Raw genomic sequence first — 17,745 nt, forward strand, 5'->3', positions numbered from 1 at the left:
TGAGGTGGGCCGCCCTGGCAGAAGGATGCCGTCTCCATCAGGGCTCCTTTCCATGGCTTCCCAGCACTGCTCTGCATGCTTAAGTCCTTCCTCGACCCAGGAATCCCTTCGGCATCGGAAAACAAGAACCGTCTTCCTGTCAAGGGTCAGAACCCCTTCCTTACCAGGCCTCTGCCCCGGACTGCCTCCACAAGTGCCTTCATTCATTTATTCAACACTGACTGAGTGCTCGTTCTGTGCTACGCAAGAAACAAAGTAACTGAGTCCCAACTATGTGTGCTTTTTATATATGTCTTATTTATCACGACCACCCAGGGGGTTTAGAGGTGTTGGAGTTCCCCACTTTAAAGTTAAATAAAATTTAAAATCTAGTCCCTCAGTCTCACTAGGCACACGTAAGTGCTCGATAACCACATGTAGGCAGGGCAGATACAGAGCATTGCCATCACCGCAGAGTTCTGTTGGACTGTGCTGCTTCAGATGACAAGTGTTTTGTGGCCAAAGGAAAAAAGAGAGAAATGTTTGGATAACACTGCATTCTGTTTCCCCCTCGTGGAGATTCACAGCACACCTTCGTGTAGACACTGTAAGTTGTCCTGCAGCCAAAACAACTATTTACCTCATCATCTTCCAAACAGGTTTGACCCGAGGCCCGAAAAGGATGCTGATCTAAAAACCCACAGGATGCTAGTGTTGGAAAGCATTTGGGAAACATTGCATTCCACCAGGTGGCCCTCTTCATGCGGCATCCTTGCACCATTAAACGGTGTAGCAGAATCGAGGATTCTCCCCTGGAAATTTCCTCCACAGGCCCACTCAGGCAGGACTCAACTGGCACACCCCGTGCACACAGCAGGAATGTTGAGAGACAGGACAGGCTGTAAATATCTCCACGCAAAGATTCTCCTGCAGTCCTCCTCAGTGCTTGGTACAATGTCTCACTAATCTGACAGGAAGTTCTTTCTTGTGTCTAGCCACAGTCCCTCTTGCTTTTAAGCTGAGCCCTGTTTCCTCTGCTTCAGCTCCTACTGAACTTTGAGTTGCTCAGATATTTGTTAAGCACCTACTATGCTGCTGAGCACTATGCTAGATCCTGTTGCCTCCTAGCCCAGGGCTCTTTCCATCAGAATTGACGTTCTTTGACATTCAAACAGTTCCTTGCTGGTTGCAAAGCACTTTCACTTCTGTTTTCCCATTTTACCTCCCTCCTCCCCGGTCATTCTAGAGCAGAGAAAACAGTCTTGGAGCTGGGAAGGGACTTGCGTAAGGTCACAAAGCTGGTACATGGCAAAGCCAAGACTCTAACTCAAGTCCTCTGACCCTGAGCTGGGGTTCCTCCTCCACGGCCACTCCTACCCTCCTGTTCTGCACACACAGCCTCAGAGAGCGGTGCTGGGTGGGCTCTGCCTGGCAATTACAATGTCCTTTGAAGGGCAGAGATCTCTCAGGAGCGGTGTGTCCCCTTGCTCCCTTGAGCAGGGTGCGGGATGGCTGAGCACAGACAAGGTCCTGGGGAGGCCAGCCCGCAGCCCAGGCAGGACTCATCAACCAGGCAGTGTCACCTCTACTTGGAGAACCCATCCACTGAGGCTGCCGGGTGACTCCCGCCCCACCCGCCGGGGCCAGGGGAAGCAAGGAGAAGTTCAAGGGCAAAGAGGATTAGACATCTAATCAAAGGATGAAGAAATGAGAGACTGAGGGAAAACGCAGCTCAAAGCTTCGGAGGAGACATTCTTCCATCTTCCTTATTAATGCAGGGCCAAGAGACATTGCAAGTCAAATTAGGAACAGGAATCTAATTCTATTTTCCAGCCATCGAAATTAGGCATAACGGAGATCATTCCCTGGGGAATCATGCCTCTTATTCTCCTTCTTCCCAAAAGTAGAGTTCTAATAAGCAGCTTCTGGACCAAGTAGACTTGTGTTGTAGATTACATTATTTTTCTTCAATGGGAAAAAAAAAAATCGGAACATCTGCAAGTGCCTAGTTCTAATGAGGCTGGGGGAGAAGATATTGTGAGGGGCCCAGGCATGGCTGTCCTGTTGGCCCCTCCAAGCCTGGGGCAGTTTGCTGTTAGGGGGCTTCCAAGGGGAGTTGGGGCTCTGCTATGGCCCTGCCAGCCCTGCCACAGAGCTGCCTTTTGAGACCCTCAAGGCGGACCCTGAGCCTTCCAGTCCTGTGGTCCCAGGTGTGATATGCCATGTATTTTCCTGGTATTTTTTTATGTAGCTCAAATCATCTTTTTTTAGTGCTTGCTTTGGTGTTTCTTTCTAAGTATTTTAACATCCTTTTTCTGACTTCCTGTCCTGTGCTCCTACGTCTTCTGCCACTTACTTACTACCTGTGTGATCTTGGGAGAGTGACTTAGGCACTCACTAGCCTCTGTGGTCGCGTCTATAAAATGGGGACGATGGCACCTCCCTCCCAGGATGCTTGAGGGGATTAATCAGGTGCCATATACAAAGGGCATACCACTGCATCCACACCTGGGGAACACTCGGCATGCATGAGTTTTCCTTTCTTTCCCTCCTTGGATCCTATTGAATAAGGCCAGGTCAGGACTGGAGCAGAATGACTGGAGTTTGGCTCTGTCCTGTACCATCCCTGTGCTCGCTGAACTCGGTCCACGTTGCTGGAGAGGAGCAGATTCTGGTCTCCTGGGGAGGAAGAGCAGCTGAAGAGAAATGCAGGATGGTGCAGTCAAATGAGAACCATCTTCGGAGTGAGACCAAGCTGCTCCACCTCTCATGAGCTGTGTGATGTTGAACAGATCATTCTACCCCTCTGAGCCATAGTTTCCTCCTGTGTAAAGTGGGAATAATAGTGTCTCTCAGGGTAATTGAGTGGAAGGTGTCTGGGCCCAGAACATAATACACATTTAATTATTGTTACTTCATCCTGCAACCCTCCCTGTGGCTGTAGGGACTGGAGGATGGAGGGGTAGGGAATTATACCAGGGCCTCCCATGAGAGCAGGGGAAGTAGTGGGCCTTCCCGAGGCGCCCCCAGCCTTTTGCTCCCAGCGATGCAAAATTATCCATTTATTGAGGACTTCTTATGTGCCCAACACTCTACTACAGCTTTTAAATGATCTCATTTAAACCTCATGCTAACCATTTAACCTGTAAACGCTCTCATTATATGCACGAAGAAAAGAGATTAAGTCCATTTTGAAGGTCACATGGTTCTTACATCCTCTCCCTGCTTCTCCAAATACCGTAGAAGAGACAGAAGTGAGGGACAGACCATCTTTCCTATTTTGTGGGAGGACCGGGGCTTTCTGATGCCAACTCGAGTGGTCAGTCAGAGGCCAGTCCTCAGATCTCAGCCTGCCAGGAGTTCTCCAGCTCTGTGATCTCGTCACCGCATCTCTCCCGCCTCGGTGATTCCATCTCTACCCAGGAGTCATAATAATACCGCCTCCCAGGGCACTTGTGAGGGTTAAATCAACCCATGATGGAGTTGAGGGCGTTTCTCAGGTCAGGGACGGCTACTGGGCCCTATAGCAGAGGCTCAAGCTGGAAACATAACCCTGAAGTTAGGAGGCGATGGGAGCGCAGAGGCCAGGTTGTCCCACTTCCGTCCTTGCTCTCCGAGAAGGGGACAGCCTGATGGCCGAGCCTGGAGCAGATAGTCCTCCTGTAAGCGAGAAGCCCTCTCTGCTCTCTGTCTCCTCTTACAGCCCCCGGGGGTCTGGCCCTCCCTAGCTGTTCTTGGGGCCAAGCCCAGGTGTGGGATGGGACAAAACGGAGAAGTGGGTGAAATACGTCATTCGAGCACTTGAACTTGTTCTGCGCCCATTGCACCTGGCGACACCTTGGACTGTCATCCTCTTTCTCTGTCAGAATCTGCTCGGTGGAAAAGGTCTGAAAGCCACACACCTGCGACGTGTGCGCCTGGCCGGGGAATGAAGACTTTCCCGGTTCAGGCCATGTGCACAGTGTAGATTCACACGGTCTCAGTACGTCCTCCTCACGACCCTCTGAGATCAGCGCTGTGCCTCCTGGAATGTTAGGGGGTCTCAGAACCGGGGCCTGCAGCCCAGGGAAGCAGCCAGAGGAGAGGCACGGATGCCAGTTGAAATGGGGGGTTTTTAATTTTTATTTCTTAATGCAAGGATCCTCTCTGTCCCCTGTGGACCCATCTCTTAGTTATTTCTGTCCTTGTCCTCTGGCCCTGTCCAACCCCGGCTGTGCCTTTTGTGGCCTCTCCATCTTCCTCCCACCCCAGCTGGCCCCTGCCTTCCAGGAGCCAGCCTCCCTCCTTCCTCCCAGCGCAGCCGGCCTGCTGGGTCTGCCATCTATCCAGCCCATTGCATCCTGAGCGAGACTAATAGGTTCCCCAGGTCCCTCTCAGCCTTGAACCTGGCAGGCAGACCTGCTGCTGGGCCAAGGGTCTCGCAGGAGAGGAGGGTTGGGGTGGGGGTGGAGGGGAAGCTGGGGAAGAGAGCAGCTTTTAACCTCTCCAGTGGCAGCTGCCTTGGTAAATCCCTTAGTTCCATTAAACAGATAGCAGTGGGAAGAACCGCAATTGGAAACCGCCAAACTGCACTGAAGAGCTCCTAATATTCTTAATGTAACTAAACCCACTTTCTCTTCTGCAAATTCCTTCCACTGCCTAGAATAAAGAAAGTATCCTCTTCTGATTCATAAAAATTAGAGAATCTGTGGGCTGGAAAGACATCAATGTTCTTCTAGCTCTACTTTCCATCCACTGGTTTAATTCTCTCTACAACAATCCTAACCGGGGCTTCAGTCTTTCCTTGACTACTTCCAGCAATGGGGAAATCACTACCTCATGATACAGCCCAGTGCCTCTTCAGGCAGCTCGAACAGAGGTGCTTCCTTAGGTGGAGCTAAGTCTGTCTCCCTGTGACTTTCATCCACTCGTTCCTGGGGGTAGTTCTTGAGGCTGCCAAGAGCAATTCTGCCTCATGACACCGCTTTCCATTCTTCCTCAGGCAGGCACCCCTTTCCTTCAGCTGCTCCTCAGGTGACATGGTGTCTGTTCCCCACCTGGCACTGCTGCTCGCCTGGTCTGTTAGGATGCAGAGTCTCTCTCTTCCCCCCATGGTTTCTAGTTTGGTCCCCCAGCAAGCACCATGCACCCTGCCTCACACGGGCAATGTGCAGAGAAGTTTGAAATGGGATGGCTACCTAACTCTGTGAAATAATTAGGATGTATGTTACATAACTGCAGTATATATACATATATGCATATGTGCAAGCTATCATATCAAATGTTTTGTGTGGTTTATAACCAAGGGCCATATTTGGATAGGAGTTGGGAGAAGTCAGAAGTGGGGAGAAGCTGGAGAATGGAGAGGAAAAAAGGTTTCAGGGAGAAGTTGGGGTGAAGGACGGTTAGGATGTGAATGGGTGGGGGAGGGGCGAATGGAAACCAGATTTGTTAAGCACCTTCCAGGTGACAGACACTTTGCTGTGTACGTGACATCCTGTTACTAACCCTGTGAGGTGGGCATCATCCTTATTTTACAGGTAAGGACACAGATAAGAGGTGCAGCAGGGCGGAGGGAATTGCCTGCACTGACTAACTACCTGGTGATTCGGGTCCAGACCCTGTGCTCTTTTTGCTGGTCCAGGTGTAGTCCAGGCTGGGAAACGGAGTGATGGATAGGAGATCCTGGGTGGGGCTGCAGACCTCCTGAGGACTCACTGCCTTTCTGCTCTCCACTCTCCCTGCCCTGCCTCTCACACACACAGTGTGTGTTGGATGAGCTAGGGGGTGCTGCTTGCTTGTTTAAAGGGCAGCAGAGCACCCCAAAGGTCAGTGGGATGGGGCATACTGGGCATTGATTGGAGCAGCATCCCCAGTTCATCTGACATCTGGGGGAATATTTTCCCTGGGAGCTTAGTGCGCCTGCCGGTTTTAAAGGGGTGAAGGGTCCCCAGGTTGCCTTGGCCAGGCATCTGCATGCTGTGCATAACCCTGCTGTCATCCCGCAGGCCTTTCGGTCTCGTCCCACTGAATTTCATTGCCTGTCTGAAGGATCCTAAGGGATTTGGCCTGTTTCCCAGTCAAGCTCCAGAGATGCTCCCTGCTACATTCTAGGAACTGTGGGGTTCCCTCTGCCACCCCTCCCTTACTCACCCCTCCGGCTGCAATGCTCCCTTCCCCATAGCATGCCAGGCACATCTTCTCTTGAGCCAGGGAGGTGGCTGAGTCTCCAGGAGCACCAGCTCCATGGTGTCCCCAGACCTCCTTGCTACAGTGTCTTTTGGGTCAGGTGCTCAGACCTTTGTGCATGTGGGATTTTGCTTTTCACATCATCTGTGAGGAAGGTGTGACTATTCTCTCCATTTTTACATATAGGACAAAATGGGGCTGCCCCATAGAAAACCAGATTATGTAAGCCGTCAAACAAAATAGGTATTCGATTTGAGCTTTGTTATAGCCTTTGCTGCAAGTCCTTGGACTCTGAGCTCCTGTGTCTGATCCATCTTCTCTGCACGTGTCTTGGCCCACTGCCTGCTCTTAGGACCGGGAGTGTTGGTTGAGCAGATTTGTACTCTCCTCCTCCTTCATTCCACCTCACCGAGCCACGCCTGCCCTTTGAGCTCTTGGGATGAGTAAATACAAGAGAAGTACATTGATACCATACATTCCGGTTCACATGGTGCTTCCACATAGGATCCCAGTCTTTCATTTTACAGATGAAAAATGGAGCCCGAAGAGGTTAGATGACTTCTCCAGGTCACACAGTCAGTGAGGACTGACCTTGAGCCTGAATCCGGATCTTCCAGATCTTCCATATCTTCCAGATCAGGGTCGGCAGGAAGTGCCCCAGCAGCATCAGTGAAGCTACCTCAAATCCGAAGGGGTGATTAGATATAAAGTGAAATTTTAGTTGATGAAGGAACTGGATGTGCCATTCTTTTTTATTTTTCTCCCCAAAGCCCCCAGTACATAGCTGTATATCCTAGTTGTAGGTCCTTCTAGTTCTTCTATGTGGGATGCCACCACAGCATGGCTTGATGAGCAGTTCTAGGTCTGTGCCCAGGATCCAAACCAGTGAACCCGGGCCCCGAAGTGGAACACGCAAACTTAATGACTCAGCCATGGGGCCGGCCCCTGATGTGCCACTCTTGATGGAGGCCAGTGGTGAGGGGCTGCGAGGGGCACAGACGGGGGTGGATCTGGCAGTGGATCTTTACAAGTCTCTATCGAGGCCCTGTTGGGGGAGGGAGAAAGGGCCAATCTGATGCTGTGGCTTGCACAGCCGGGCCATTTTTGAAGCTTCTTTGTGAATAACAGGCCCTCCTAGGACTTCCCCATTGCTGCCGTAGCCTCCAGCTCTCTGGACGGCCTTCTCAGGACCTGTGATGGGAGGACAGGGGTTCGCACCATCTTCCCGGAGCTCCTGTCTCCATCGTGCCAGACTCTTGGGCTCCATCCTGCTACTTTTTGCTTGTTAAAAAAACACATCAAGTGTGCGCTTTCCTCCCCCAGTCCAGAGTTGCACGTCCCTGGTCCTCCCCTGGGTTCTGTGCCTGCTGCCCCCTGCTGTGTTTTTTCCTGAGTGGCAGCCTGGTCTCATGGGAAGAGCATTGCCTGGAGAGGAGAAAATGGGAATTCTGGTCCCAGCTGTGTCCCTTGTGACTGGGCAAGTCCTGTCACCTCCCTACAAAATGAGGGAGGTGGATGTGATGCTCTTCAGAGCCCCCTCTCTCTTACCTTTTGATCCTCAAGGGGCAGGGGGATAAGTAGCTTGCTCAGGGGGGAGTCTTAGGGTCATTTTCAAGACATCCCTGCATTTACTATCCATTTAGCCAGTACAGAAACTGGAGCCCGGGGACCTTCACTGGTTAGAGAGCCAGCCCTTTGCTCGCCGTCCACAGTGGGTGGAGACTGCATTCCAGAGTCACTCCCCTCCTCACCTCATGTCCTCCTCTGGGTTGTGGGATTATGATACATTATAGGATTGTTGTGAGGATTGTCTGTGAGATGAGCCCTGTGAAATGTTTAGCCCATTCCTGGAACACAGTAAGGACTCAATAAATGTTATTCTTGTCGTTGCTTTCGGGAGCAAATACCTGTGGGTCCCTTTCCGTTGGAAGTGAGACCACTATCTTCCAGGAGACCCCCCACCCACCACTCTCCCTGTGGCCTGCCTTTCAGAAACAAAGCAGAATAAAGCCCCTGGGTCTCAGCGACAGGTTCGGAAGCCCTCCTCCCTCCATCGACCCTAGGCAGGGGCGAGGGGAAGAGTCTTTGCTCACAGTCCCATTTGCCATTGTTCTGGGCCCACATTATTGCCTGCTGGAGTGCAGTTCAAAGGCTGTTCTTTTATGATCATAATAATACCTTGTCTTAATGCAGCCTGTGCTCTGAGGAGTTCAAAGGGTTTTGCTAGACCTGTTTTCTGAGCCTTGCGACCTTGAGGGACCTGCCCCCCACCTCCACAGTGGGATGGAAGGCTTCTGTGGAGCCAGCTCTAACATGTCTGGGGTACCATGTGCGAGGCTCAGGCCCAAGCACTTCACCTCGTTTAATCCTTGCCTCAGCCCTGCTGCTGGCCGCTGGTAGTATTCTCATTTCTCAGATGAGGAAACGGAGGCCAAGAGACCTGGCCACATGGAAAGGTCACACAGTGAGTAAGTGGCCATGTTAGGGAAAGAAACCCAGGCCCTGTGGTCTCTGAACCTGGGTCTTGGCCACTGGGCAGCTCCCAAGGGCTGTGAGGCAGGGGATTCTCCCGTCCCGCTTGTGGGAGCCTCCTTATACACCTTAAAAGAGCATCCCGAGGGAGTTGGGGGAGCAATGGGAGCTCAAGAGCATTCTTTTTATTTTGCATGGGACCGTTGAAGCCCACAGCAGTTAAGAAACTTGCTCAGGCTCAGATGCGGCTGCTTAGCCCCAGCAGTGGGGCCGGGCCCACCACCTGCCTCGGGCCCAGGTATTCGCTTGTCCTGCTCTGCCCCGGGGTCTCCTGAGGCAGCGATGCGGACCCTCAGGGGCTTCATCCTCTCTTCCCCTCCAGGCCTTTTAAACCTAGAGAAGCTGCTCCGGCAATTTCTTATCTCCAAGGACACACTCTCCGTCCGGATGCTGGACGACACCCGGGACCCCACCCCACTCCTCAAGGAGATCCGGGACGATAAGACGGCCACCATCATCATCCATGCCAACGCCTCCATGTCCCACACCATCCTCCTGAAGGTGGGAGCCGGGCCGGGGCGGGTGCTGGGGGGTGCAGAGCATCCTTCTCCCTCCTCCCTCCTTGCCTTGGGTGTCCTCCTGGGAGGACCTCTGACCCTGATAAACCTCTCAGTCCTTCAGTTTCAGGGGAGGGCTCCTGAGTGCTGAAAGGAGAAATCAGGATGATGGTGACGTCATAAAAATATTTAACTCCTGGTGCAGCAGGGCAGCCATCAACTGAGGCACTAGCCTAACCTAGGCCCTACCAGGGGTCTGTGGCGAGGTCCGCGGGTTCCTAGGAGGGGGCCTGGGTGGTGGGGTTGGGGGGCTTGGGGCAGAGGCTGTTTGCCAAGCAGTATAGAAGTATTTCCATAATTTGACAACCAGGGCAGTCCCAACAGTGTGTGTTGCTGAATGTCGGCCCTGTCTGTAATCCTTACATGGGGTACTACAGTTTACAAAGTACTGCTGTGTATTTCCTAACGTAATCCTCTCAAGGACCGTGTGAGGCAAGTATAATATCTTCACTCAGCAGAGGAAGAAACTGAGACTCTGGGAGATTAACTGCTTTGTCCAAGGCCCAGCCCTATGAGGGGCAGAGCTGAGCCTGCACCAGTTGTCTCTGATGGCAGATCAGGCAGTTTCTCCTATCTCCACCATACCGAGGGGTAGGGTGCCAGGCCCTGAATCAGAACATGCCCACATGCAAACTGGAACTCTGTGAGTGAGGCCAGTCTGAGCGAGAGACAGAGACGGAAGTCAGGTGCCTGGGGGTCCATGCTGGACAAACAGCTGGAAGCAGCTGGCAGCATTGGAGTCACCTGGCACCAGTTCCTGGGCTGGTGGCTGGGCTAGCCATGCAACCCCAGAGAGAAGGGACCCTGCTCCCAGGCTCCCCCGGGGCTCCCAGCAGCTCCCCAGCCTCTCCAGGTGCACTGGCCTCTTCTAATGCCATTTTAATTGCACATTTAAATGCAACCTGCCATCTTCCACTGGGGGAGTGAGCCTCCTCGTTAACCTCTGCCAAGCAGTGAAGAGCCCGGCAGAGACTCGGATGATTGTCTCTTCCCCTCTTTCCCTCCCTCCGTCTCTCCTAATCTCCCCTCCCCAGCTCGTTTTCATCTCGGAGTTAATAAGAGATTTGAATGAGTTCTCTGAGTTCGGAGGGCTGTCCCTTCAGCCTGTTGCTATAGTAATTTTCCACAGCTCCAAACCCATGTATGTCTGTGTGCATATCCCCAACTCACACACACACACTCGAACACAGAATTGTTCTCTTTTCTTCATTTTCTTTTTCCTTCTCTATGGGGCTATGATCAATGAAGTCATCAAGGATGGAAAAGCCCCTCCAAGTTTCAGGGCACAAGAGATACAGGCTGAGTCATCTCAGGGAAGGTGGGAGTAAGAGAGGGAGTTAGCTGTCCCCACCCCCCATACCCCCAACCCCAGCCTCCTTGCAGAGGACAGGTCAGACTGCACACTTCCGACGTTTCTGCCTGCGGTAGCTGGAGTACCTGCTCAGCCCCAAGGTAGAAGCCTTTTAGGGTCAGCCCTTGCCTGGGAATATTTTATGGCTCCCAGCATCCATGGTTGAGCTCTTTTCTTTTTTTGTTAATAATACATCCAGATCATTGTTGAACTTTTGGAAAGTACAGCAAAACACATGGAAGAAAATAAAAACCATTCACATTTCCATCACCCAGAGATAACCACTGTTGAATTTTGGTGTCTATCCTTTTTGCCTTTATAGACACATTTTTTTTCTTTTCCAGAATTATTGTCATACCACACATACTCTTCTGCAGCCTGCTTTTTTTCTCTTAATTATACACCATGCATTTTTCGCATGTCGTTATGTATTTTTCTACAAGTATTTTAATGGCAGCATCATTTCCTATCATATGGATGTACCATAATTTATTTAACCATCCCTTCATTGTCAGAGATACTAGTTGTTTTCAATCTTTGCTATAATAAATAATGCTGGGATGCACATCTTTGTACATAAATCTTTATGCACATTCATGCATATTTCTTAGCATAAATTTCCAGAAGTGGGATTACTGAGTTAAAGGTATGCATGCTTTTAAGGATTTTGATATGATTTGCCAGATTGCCTTTTAGAAAGGCCATAACTATTTACACTCCTACCAGCAGAATATAGGTGTCTTATAGCACCCTTGCCAATACTGGGTCTTTTCATTAAAAACTATTTTAATTTTTTTTATGAGTTGCTTTTGAAGGAAACTCTGCTTGTAATGATCATTATGAGCAAACAGTTCTGCTGGGTGGCCAGTGGCAGGCTTCCCTGAGGCCATCTATTGGCCTCAGCTCTAGTGACCTTGGCACCAAATCCATCAGTGACCAGTGAGGCCTCAGGAAACCCTGATGCTTTCATCTCCATTTGATTCCTAGTGGCCCCAGGGGGCTAGACCAGGCAGGCTGTGCATCAGGACTGGAGTCAGTCCACATACTTCCCTGGGGCTCCATGTTCCTCCTTTGCAGGGGTTACAACACCGCCTTGAGCGGCCTCAGGGAGGATGCACTCCGTGTGGGAAGTGGTGTGAGCAGAGAGCACGGGGAGCTCCTGGGAGGCTTGCCATGCACGTGGGAGCCTGGCCCCCGAGTGTGGCCGAGCTCTGCTGTCTCTTGATTTCAGGAGGATTTGCAGAGTAATCCCCTACTTTATTGAGTGGCTGTTCCAGCAACGAACTCCATGTTTACTGAGAATTCAGGTCTTAAAAACCAAGGATCTCTTGTCTTTAATCTTTAGGACAGCAGATTTCACAAAATGGGTTTTAACCACTGGCGGTGCCCTCTCCCAGCCCCCAGCCCCCAGCCCATCCCTGTAACCAGGGGGCTCTCATTGGCCTAGGCGGTGGTGAGAGGCAAAGGCACTATTATATGGACAGTGTGGGAGGGGATGGACATCATGCCATCCCATCCTCTTGGAAGTGGAGGAGGAAAGGTAGCTTTTCTGAGGCTTTGTGGAGCCTCACACAGGAGGCCTTGAGCTCCGTTGTGACCTCATGCACTCTTGCCCCTGTCACCAAGCTCTTCTGCACATCAGTTTCCCATTGGAATGCTGGTGATATAATTACCCCAGCCTGTTCTCCAAGGAGCCTGTGAGCCTTCTTGTAAGAATGTTTACAAAGTTATTGGAGTTCCTTGGGAGACAGACACTGTGTAAGAGGAAAATGTCATCATCCCTGGTCTTGTTTCTCCCCCACGCACCTCAATAGTCATGACATAAACGGTTTCCCAGTGGCTGCAGGATACATTATGAAAATCTAGCTGACTGTCAGGAAAGAAGAGGGCCCTGGGGAGAGCTGGGCTCATTATTTATCTGATCTACTTGTCGGTTTCTATAGCACCTGTCACACTCAGAGCCAGGCACACTGACAGGAAAGGTTGGTGAGGGGTATTTATGATGGCTACAAAGATCTGACAAAAAGGAGGCTGTTCTGAAGTGGCAGTTCTCAATGGTGGGATGATGACACACTGGTGTGCTGTGACCAAGGGTGAGGCATGTCACAAGTGACTCGTTCCTTACTACTAATAAAGGACCAAAGTTTGCAAATGATTCACTTGTTCCCTATGTTACCGCAGAATCAAGAATACTCGTAGGATTCTCGCTCCCTCACGTTCTGTCAGATGTGGAGTCAATTTGGGAATTGCCTTCAACCCACAGACTCTCCTGTCTGTGCCTCTGCCCCTAAGAGAGTTGTCACTAGTTCCATCTGTGTCACAGTCTCCCAGGGGGAGTAGAATTTGGTCAAAAGCACTGAAATTAGGCAGCCTGGCTTTAATTTCATCTTTTCCAGCTATGAGTTGTGTGATCTTGTACTGGTTCCATAGCCTTTTAGTGTTTGAATTTCCCCAGCTGTCAAATGGGAGGAGGAGGAGGAATGACAGTCCCTACGTCATCGAGTTAGCCCAAGTAAAATGCTTTCTAGTGCTTGGCACATACGAACAGTGGGTACGTGTTTGCCATTGTTATTGTTAATGGTTTTGGAGATAATGACTATAGTCTGTTTTATTATTTGCTTCATTTCCTTTAAAGTCAATTTGTTTTCCATGATATCGGTTGTATCCGCGGGAATGTGTTGTGCATGAGAACGTCAGCTACTATGAGCGTTACTGCGGGGGGAGCGGGGTGGAGGTGGAGAGACCCTACTCTAGAGGCCAGTGTTTCTGTGCTCCATCCTCCAAGGTCGAGGGCAACATAAGAACCAATGAAGATGTTCTACTCTTCCTGGCGCCGAAGAGTGGTGCGCTAGACAAATGGCAGACACGTGGAGCTCTCGCTACTCATTTGCTTCCGGTGGGTTCTTGTTTTCCTCTCTAATCTCCTTCTCTTCCCTTTGCAGGCAGCAGAACTAGGGATGGTGTCAGCCTATTACACATACATCTTCACTAATCTGGTAAGACATTTTCACAGCTCACCTCCCTGGCACAGAGAGTGTCATTAATTAGGGTCAGTGTGGTGTGACGGAATGAAGCCCAGGAGATGGGGAGTAGGGAAAATAGAAGCGGAGGAGCAGAAGCCAGCCAGCGAGGCAGGGCGTCCTAGAAATGTGGAAGTCCAAGAGCCACTGGGATTCCCATGCCAATAATTCTTTGCCTTGGGAGAATGTGAATTTGGAGAGTCTAATGCCCCCATTCAAAAGGCACCAGCTACATAGCACTGATTCCTCTGATGGTTGAGTCTCCTTGCTAGGTCCAGTTACTGGCCTGCAGGCCTGTCTCTGCATTGCCAGACCCCTGTGCTGACTCAGAAGTAGGACAGCTAGAGCACAAGTGCTCGTGTCCCACCGCGTTATAACTTGATGCACCTCCAGAGGCCATCTTTGCCAAATCCCCTTATTTTGCAGATGATAAAACAGGTCTGTAGAAATTTTATTAAGTCAGGTTGGAGCCGTGGCTTTGCCACACACCAGCTGGGTGCCCTTCAACAAGCACCAGGCCTTGATTTCTGTATCTGTGAAACGGGGGTAAGGACAGCTATGTCATGGAGTTGCGGTAATTTTGAAATGATGTTATTTAATCTGTGTGGAAGTGTTTTGAAACCGTAAAGCTTTAAGGAACATGAGAGGTCGCCATGAAGTATAGACACACTCAATTAGAGAGCAGAAAGAACCTCAGAGAACAGGTTTAAAAAAATTTTGTTACTTTTTATTTTGAAATAATTATAGTCATAGGAAGATATTATGGAAGGGTACCATGTACCTTTAACCCAATTTTCTCCAGTGGTTACATCTTACGTAATTACAACATACTGTTAAAACTATTTCATCACAGCAACGATGTCCCTCATGCTGCCATTTTACAGTCACACCCACCACCCTTCTCCCCACCATCCCTAACCTCTAGCAATCACTAGTCTGTTCTCTATTTCTATGATTTTACAATTTCGAGAATATTCTGTAAGTGGAATCATACAGTCCATGACCTTTCGAGGTGAAATTCTTCACTCAGCATAATGCCCCTGAGATCCAGCCAAGCTGTTGCATGAATCAATAGTTTGTTCCTTGTTATTGCTGAGTCATATTTCTTGGTGTCGACGCACCACAGTTTGCTTAACTGCTACCTCTTGAGAGAGATTTTGGTTGTTTCCAGTTTTTGCCTATTACAAATAGAGCTGTTATAAACAATCATTCAGAGAAGAAGTTTATTTTATTTTATAAATGTATGAGATGTCCAGTTCACTTAACTAGGTGGCCCTTCGTCCAGACGTGCTTCTGATACAACAGGCACTGGGCCAGGGGTTAGAGATTGAAATGGGAATAAGAAACTAAGTCCACCTTGAAAATTTCAACTCAAAGTACCTATTGCAGTGCAAAGTGGTAAATTCTGGTAGACATGTATACACAGCGGTCTGGACCCTAGAGCGGGAGCTGCATTCTCAGCCTGGGGCAGGCAGGAAATGCTTCCCCCAAGAAGGGGCCATGAAGCTACGCCCCGAGAGATGGGTAGGGTTTTTGTAGAGAAACAAAGAAAGGAAGAGCATTCCAGAATAGGGAACAGCATATCCACATTCTTGGAGATTTGAAGTACCTGGCATGTCCAGAAACAGTGAGTCACTTTCGACTTATGGGCTGCTCCAGGATGGGCACGTCAGTTAATTATTATTCATTTATCTATTTACATCCATCCTGGGAAGTAACCTAGTTAGAGGATTTAAGGCAGATGTTGATTAATTTTAAGATCTTTGATAAGTTAGGGAGCAGCATTCGACCTCACAGATTTGACTCTTAAATCTTAAAATGAAAAAGGTTGGGCTGGCCCTGTGGCATAGTGGTTAAATTTGTGCACTCAGCCTTGGCAGACTAGGGCTTGCGGGTTTGGATCCTGGGCACAGACCTACATACTGCTCATCAAGCCACTCTGTGGCGGCATCCCACATAAAAAATAGAGGGAGACTGACAACAGTTGTTAGCTCAGGGCCAATCATCCTCACCAAAAAAAAAAAAAAAGAAGAAGAAGAAAGAAAGAAAGAAAGGAAAAAGATTACCTAGAAGTTAAGACTCTCTTGGTCAACATATGTGATAGGGTAACCTAGGAGATGGTGCAGTGTCCCTCCCTGGATTTAGGGACCAGGTCTCCTGAAATGTCCTGTGTGGTTGAGGAGATGCCTGCCCAAAGAGACAGGGTGGGACTCTGTGATCCTTGTTCCTCTCCAGCTCTGGGTTTCTATGACGAGCCCTTTCTTGGGGCTACTGTGGAGTTGTGAACCCTGAAGCGTCCTCCAGGCCTTTGCTCTCAGAGCTGAGCTCCTTAGAGGAATCCAGTGTAGCCTCCTTTCTGGTACAGGGACTCCCTCCACAGCAGGCTCACCAGAGAGCCGTTCAGCCGTCGCCTAGCTCGCCACCACCACAAAACTGCCTGCTCATTGTTGGAATTTTTAAACTGAAGTCTAGCACGCATATAGAAGACCCCACAAAGCGTATGTGCTCAGCTTAATGAACGTTGTCCAAGTGAGCACACCTGTGTAAGCAGCACCCGGATCCAGAAACAGAACATTACTAGCACCCCAGAAATTGCCTTCGTGCCCCATCCTAGTCACTGCCCCTCAAAATGTAAAACAGAAGGAACTACTTTGTTTGTTTATTTATTTATTTTTTCCTCTCTAGCACTGCCGCTGTAAATCAGAGCATTAACACGTGAAAGGGGAGAAAAGGCTTCGACTATTCCCCGAGCAGTGCAAAAGCATTTGATTAAAGCAAGGAGGCATCTGGGGAAGCCCTGGCAGGCTGGCAGAAGAGTAAAGAGAGATTAAAGTGCAGTGTGTTCCATGTGGGGAGCCTGGGAGGTGGAGGGGAGGAGTGGGAGAGGCAGGCCAGGGCCCGTCTGCCTCATGCCAGCCTGCCAGGGATGCGCCCCGCATATGGCAGCCATGGCAGCTGAGGAGGGAGAGGCTGGGCAGCAAGGAGACATGGGGTCACTTACCAGATGGAAGGAGGTCACTGATTTGGAATCTGTGTTCGCTGGATGGTGACCAGACTGAGGTGGAATTGCTTGGCTCGGAGATTTTTAGGAAAGCAGCACTCACACTGTATACCACCACTGCCTCTTCTCAGAAATGATAGTATTGACAGCGATGGTTAATCTGGTGGGAAAAGCACTGGTCTGGGAAGTCAGGAGATCAAGTCCCCACACTACTTTACACTCACTGTGTGACTTTGGAGCAATCACACTGACTCTCTGAGCCCCAGTTTTCTCATTTGTAAAATGGGGATAATGAAATCGTACAAGGTGGTTGTGAGGATAAGTAACAATGCGTTATAAATTGCAAAGTACTGCATGTTTCTAAGGCATTGTAATTTTTTTTTTTTTAACAACACTATGACACTTCCAGTTTTCAAAGAGCTTTTCTCCTTTTCGGATGGGCACGAAATGAGATGCGCTCTCGGAGCAGGCCTCAGTCAGAGAGTTCTTTGAACCTGGAATTAACAAGATTCACACAGTTAGTAATTTTGCAAGGGGAAATCAGAGAAGTAACTGCGTGAATGCTGATGGCTGAATAAAGAAAAATTAGAGAAATTAGAAGCAGAGCCATTGCAAAAATCATGCCATGAGAGAATATTCTGGAAGCCTCTCATTAGTGCTTTGTCTTTCTGGAAGGGACAGGCGTCTATTAGGCATAAAGAAACTGCTTTGAAGCCCACTCTCCCTGCCCACTTGGAGTTGGAATCTTGGGCCGTGAGGGGGTGCTTCACACAGAGGGTAGTCAGTTACCCTCTGTGCTTCTCCGGTCCCATCCCCCCAGTTACAGATGCCGCCCAGGCTTGAACTCTTATTTATTCCTTCTGTGAATTCCTCAGGGACCCCCATCATGTCCCATCTCTCTGAATTCTGCCGCATTGATGCAGCAAGTGCTCAGATTAGCTTTTTGAGAGCCAGCACAGTGAGCCAGAAAGGCACAGGCCGTGGCATTAGGTGGACATGACTTGGAATTCTAGTTGGGCTAGCTGCCAGCTATGTGATCTTGTGCAAGTTTCTTAACCTCTCTGAGCCTCAACAACCTCATCTGTAAGTGGACACTAATAATACCTGCCTCAGGAGATAATATCCACACAGCAAACT

General features: G+C 49.8%; 1 protein-coding gene across 1 annotated transcript in view; it reads left to right on the forward strand.

The window, feature by feature from the left end:
- The window catches only part of GRIK4 (glutamate ionotropic receptor kainate type subunit 4), a 388,041-nt gene that overhangs the window by 234,890 nt on the left and 135,406 nt on the right, over window positions 1-17,745 (forward strand). The window contains exons 6-7 of the mRNA XM_046684804.1: window positions 9,002-9,180; window positions 13,530-13,583. Coding sequence (XP_046540760.1) covers window positions 9,002-9,180; window positions 13,530-13,583 — 233 coding nt within the window. The remainder of the gene's footprint in view (window positions 1-9,001; window positions 9,181-13,529; window positions 13,584-17,745) is intronic.

The sequence above is a fragment of the Equus quagga genome, chromosome 14 (assembly GCF_021613505.1).
Source record: "Equus quagga isolate Etosha38 chromosome 14, UCLA_HA_Equagga_1.0, whole genome shotgun sequence".
NCBI classification, from domain to species: domain Eukaryota; kingdom Metazoa; phylum Chordata; class Mammalia; order Perissodactyla; family Equidae; genus Equus; species Equus quagga.